This window comes from Rattus norvegicus, chromosome 18 (genome assembly GCF_021556685.1).
Source record: "Rattus norvegicus strain SHRSP/BbbUtx chromosome 18, alternate assembly SHRSP_T2T, whole genome shotgun sequence".
NCBI classification, from domain to species: domain Eukaryota; kingdom Metazoa; phylum Chordata; class Mammalia; order Rodentia; family Muridae; genus Rattus; species Rattus norvegicus.
This window is the reverse complement of record NC_141551.1, coordinates 29,596,543-29,601,727: the sequence shown is the minus strand read 5'-3', so window position 1 is coordinate 29,601,727 and position 5,185 is coordinate 29,596,543. Positions and strand designations below refer to the sequence as shown.

At 42.0% G+C, this 5,185-nt stretch overlaps 1 protein-coding gene across 1 annotated transcript; it reads left to right on the top strand.

Annotated features, from left to right (window-relative positions):
- The first annotated feature begins 4,127 nt into the window (after positions 1 to 4,127).
- Zfp605l1 (zinc finger protein 605 like 1) lies at positions 4,128 to 4,893 on the top strand. Its single transcript, NM_001108428.1, has 2 exons — positions 4,128 to 4,419; positions 4,552 to 4,893. The coding sequence occupies exons 1-2, from the start codon at positions 4,279 to 4,281 to the stop codon at positions 4,768 to 4,770; spliced, it is 360 nt and encodes a 119-aa protein (NP_001101898.1). The 5' UTR covers positions 4,128 to 4,278; the 3' UTR covers positions 4,771 to 4,893.
- The last annotated feature ends 292 nt before the right edge of the window (positions 4,894 to 5,185 follow it).

Sequence of the window (5,185 nt, the reverse complement as noted above, 5' to 3'; positions counted from 1 at the left end):
TTAAAGTGAAATAAAAGAGCTGAAAGAGTAAGAAGAAAAGGATTTTGAATAGATTCCAAAACAATTAGAAGAGAGGTGTGAAGGTCCAAGGAAGGTCAACTTAAAGAGCTGTTATCACTATGCATTTGGAATCTTTAGTTTGACCACAGCAGCAGCTGAGAGGATACCGGGAACCACTACTTCTCACAGTCACGGGTGCAGCCCAAAGGAAAGGGTATTCCTGGGATGTCAATGCTTCTGTTCTAGCTATGATAAATACAACGTAAATCATTTACATATGAAAAAACTAGTATACACTTTATAAATTACACATTTCCATACATGCATGCATTCCCTGACATTTTGTCATATGCTGAGGGTCCTTACTCACTCTAACACAGTGATCCAACATTCCATGATGCTCTGCTGAATTCTGAGATACTTGCACTAAGGTAAGAAGTGCACTCCAAGGTCAGAACACTTACAATAGCTTTGTGTGCTTTGTTGTAATTTACTATATTCAAAAAGTAAATTAGCAGTGCCTAATGTTCACTTACACATTTTCTGTACACTGTACAGAAATTATGACTTTGAGATTACAATAATGACAGTTTTGTGAAACATTAGTCTAAATTATTTGGATATATAAATATACCAGAGATCTTTTCATCAGAGAGAAATATTTTCTTGTAAATATATGCTAAATGTATGGTTCTTTATGTATTTTACTTCACAAAGGCTGAGCCCGGGTGGGAGATGTAGCTCAGCGATCTACACATCACAGCTGAACATGAACAAGGCCCTGGGTGCAATCCACAGCACAGCAGATATCCAAAGGTGGTGTGCACGTCTGTAATCCTGTAATCCTAGCAGAAGTCAGAGTCAGGAGGACAGGAAGGCCGAAGTCATTCTTGGCTTACACAATGGGTTTGAGGTCAACTTGGCTACATAAGACTGTTTCAGATTAAAAGAAAAGAAGGAGGAGGAGAAAGAAAATGAAAAATAGGAAAAAGTTGAACTCTTACATTAATAAATGACTAAATGGAATATGAATTTTCTTGTGTAATCATAACTTAAAACAAATTTACCTCTTGGTTTTCTTTCATAAAGAAAAGATAATTGCCTTTGTTTAAATTATAAGTCCCGGGGTTGGGGATTTAGCTCAGTGGTAAAGCGCTTGCCTTAGGCAAGTGCAAGGCCCTGGGTTCGGTCCCCAGCTCTGAAAAAAAATTATAAGTCCCATAGCTTTTGCTGATCTTCCATTGTTATATTTAAAACTAAATCTTTTCAAATGTTTTAATTTATTCCTTGATGAAGGTTAAAAACTACTGTGTCTCGAGTTACAGTAACTTTTATCTGACAAGAAAATATGGGATTTGGATTTCAGAAACAATTGAGGATACTGGATACTGGCAGCCAACTAGATACAATAGCCATGAAAGTTTCAGGAAATGAGCAAAGGAAGGAGAGAATAGTTCTCGGAAGGAGAATTTCTGCTCTTATATAACTAAATTCAGTTTCTCAGCATCTCAAAGACAAGTATATGGACCTCAAGGGTAGTAACTTAACAATGCAATAAACATCCTTCATTGTAAGGAAGCTCTTTAATAAAAAAAAGTTTTCAGAATATGTTAGTGCATATTAATGCATGCAAAGTTCTTCCAAAAGGAACTGTGAACTAAAGAGCACATTTAAAAGCAATCAGTAATCTGGTAGAGCTTCCCACCCGACCAACAAAAGACAAGCAGGGACAACCTATAAACGTATTAAGTGAAAATAATCAAACTCACATGTATGTATTTGACTCCAACACCACATCTAAGGCTTCATTGTTGGCACTGCAGGCAATGTCCAACTGAAAGATGTTTCTAGAATTAATCTGAAAGGTGAAGCCATGCATTGATTCTACTAAAAGGTGAGTCTTAAGTTGGGAGCAATTCCAAAACCATGCTTCAGAGACCAGGTTGACAGATGTTCTTAGTGTTGGAGATAGAGTAATAGACCCAAGATGGTTGCCAGAATACTTTTGAAGAGGAAGAGTACAGAAACTAAGGCAAGGCTTTCAAAACTAAACCTCCATCTACCTGGCAGTGCTATATGCTCAGTACACTGAAGTCTAGCAGCAACCCCTGACTGTCTACCACATAGGTCCTGGTAGGTTCTGACTGAGACAGGGAGCAGTGTCACACATACTTAGCTGTATGAGTCCCTAGGTTGAAGAACCACATTAGCTGGTCTGGAATATATGATAGGACAGTTAGCTCTCGTGCTTCAAGTTGGCGTACACTTTGGTCACCAGGTAGACAGGCTCCACAGTGTGCACTGCAGGGCCTTACCTAGTTGAAGGTGTCGGCAAAGCATACTCCCTGTATTTTGTGTCAGCCACCCACCATCATAGAGAGGCTCTGGATGGCATTGAGCCAGCCAGACCCTGATTCTCATGCTGAGAATCAGCTTAAAGCTTTCTCCAGGAAGACGACTGCAATCTGGCCTTGTAGACATAGGACAGTAGCACTCTCTTGACGCAAAGTCACTTGGTTAAGAAGAAAAGGGAATTATGAGAGATCCCAAGCACTGGTCAGAAATACTGAAGTATTCAATGGAGGCTTGGGTGAATTATTCCTAATCCCTTGGGACAAGACACAATGGTACTGTACACATCTGTAATCCAGCATTCAGGAAGCAGATGAATTATAAATTTGAGGCCAGCCTATGCTACACAGAAATTCCTGTCTCAAGGAAAAGTAAAGGCTCAGGACGTGGCTCATCACGGAACACCTGTCTAGCAGAAAAAAGGCCTCGAGATTAAACCTCAGCACCACAGAAAGGGAAAAAGGAAAACAATGGCCTGACTGAAAAGCAGCACTTTGATTGCTTTTGTTGTTGTTGTTTTGTTTTGTTAGCATTTCACTTTGTAGTTGAGGCTGGCCTTAAACTCTGGATCTTCTTGCTCAGGCTCCGGATGCTGAGGTTACAAGGCATGCGCCATCACTCTCTGCACACAGACTATTTTCACTGATGAAAATGCTTGGTCTGCAGAAAAGAGATGGCTCATCCCTGTGAAGGCACTGATGGCAAGACTGTACTTTAGAGTCTGCTCCCATTCAGGATTCCATCTCTCAGTAGGTGACAATTATATAGTAATTTTTGGAGGTGAACTGTCCGTGGGATCACTCCTCCTGCAACAATTTTCACCTGTCCATTTAAGCAAAGTTCTCAGTTGGTCTGCTTATGTAATAGCAGTTCTTACCTGTGGACACCCAGTTGACAGTGACCTGTGCTGCACTGTAGTTCTTGACCTCCATTTCAACTGGGACTTTGAAAACCGGTCCTTAGACTGCCGCCTCCAATCTTTATCCTCGAGGTTCTTTTTTTAATCAAAATCAAGCATTGCTGCAATCTGGGAACGGTAGATCCTATTCTGCATGAGTTGTGAGATTGCATAGATTTTACAGGACTCTGCCTTAAGGATGTCAATGAGGATCACCTGGAACTTGGTCACGTGGAGGATCAGCTCTTCTGCAGGATGGGTCAGCTGCACAGACATGGCTCAAAATCCAAGGCTCTAAGGCTTTTTTTTTTTTTTTTTTTTTTTTTGTCCAGAGCTGTTCTGCCCCCATGTCCATCACTGTGGAGTGGCAGTCGTGCTCCTCTGGTCTAGGGTTTCCTCAGTAGCAGTTTCCAATATTTACTGCTGTAATGCACTTCCATTCACTTCTGGAGTCCTAGGAGATGGTTTCTGAAAATTGTAGAGTTTTTCTCAGCATCCGAATTTTTAAATGCTGATATTAAGATGCCCTCCGGAATTTCCAAAACAGTCTGTGGCACAAGCCGCTGTCATTTAAATCCAGGCCGATTCTACCTATATGGTTTTCGGTAGAGTTAATTTTCAAATTCTAGTGGCTTACATAATTTCTTTGGTGGAACTGCTGTATTGATCCAGTCATTCTCAAGTTGGTCTCTGCAGTCGTGGCTAGGTGGAGCAGTTCTCAGCACTCACTCTCAGATTCCCCTCATTTAACAACTCAGCCTTCTCTTCAAATCGCGCTGAGCAGTAGGTACGCAGTTGTAGGAGCAGAACAAAGACTGCAGAAGGGAGGCGGCGCTTCCTGTGCTCAGTGCGCCTGCCCCGTGGGTGACTTCCTATCTACGCAGCCGTTGAGACGCGAATTTACTTCCTGCAGCTACTCCCAGCTTTCCTCGCTCAGAGTCTTTAAACATGATGGAGATGATGGCCAGCAAAGCAGGAGAAAAGGCGCTAAGAGATTCAAACTGAGCGCAGGACCGAGCATTTTAGGGATGTGTTTACGAAAGCCCGCGGGGATCACTGGGTCAGAATGGCCACGGACTGAACGACAGCGGCACCCAGAGGTCCAGCGTGGAATCTATCGCCAAGTTGCTTCTGAAATTCTGCCAGAAAAAAATCTCAACTACTTTAAGGTAAAGAGTATACATTGTATTTTTTTTTTTTTGGTAAAATATCAGTAAAACTATCTTTTCACTAAATTTAAGCGAAGTAATCTAATCTATTACTGTTCGACTTAAGAAACTTGATACACTTTTTTCTTCCAGGTGCCGAGTATCAAAACCAGGACTTTGCGCTTTCCTAGACAAGCAACGTGCACGCAGCTGTATCATACCCTGCCTTTGGCACTCATTTTTCAAGATGATATAATAATGAAATATTTTCTCTTTGGAAAAAATGTGGGGGTGTACTTGCCACTCTTGGTGGGACACATCTGTAATCCCAGCGCCCAGAAGGCAGGAGACCCAGCACAAGTTCGAAATTAGCCAGGTCTACACAGAGTTCCAAGCCAGCCAGAGTGACATAAAGCATTAACAAAGAGTTCTCTTTACTAGAGAAATTATCCATTGTAAAAAGATATATCCTAAAAGCAATAATTCCTAGAGTTGAGATGGCTCAGGGGGTTAAACTGCTTGCAGGGGGAAGCATGAGGACCTTCGTCTAACTACCTAGCAGCCATGTAAAAAGCTGGTGGCCACAATGGCTTCTGTAGTCCCAGAATTGTTGAGGTAGAGACAGAAGATCGCTGGGGTTTGCAGCCTGCCAGTCCAGCTCCAGGTTCAGTGACAGATACAGACTCAGGCGTAACACCGAGAGTGAAAGGAAAGGGTACAACTTTCTCTGGCTTCCACAAGTATGTGCGTGGGCAGGTGAGGGTCTTCATGTACTGGCAAACATACA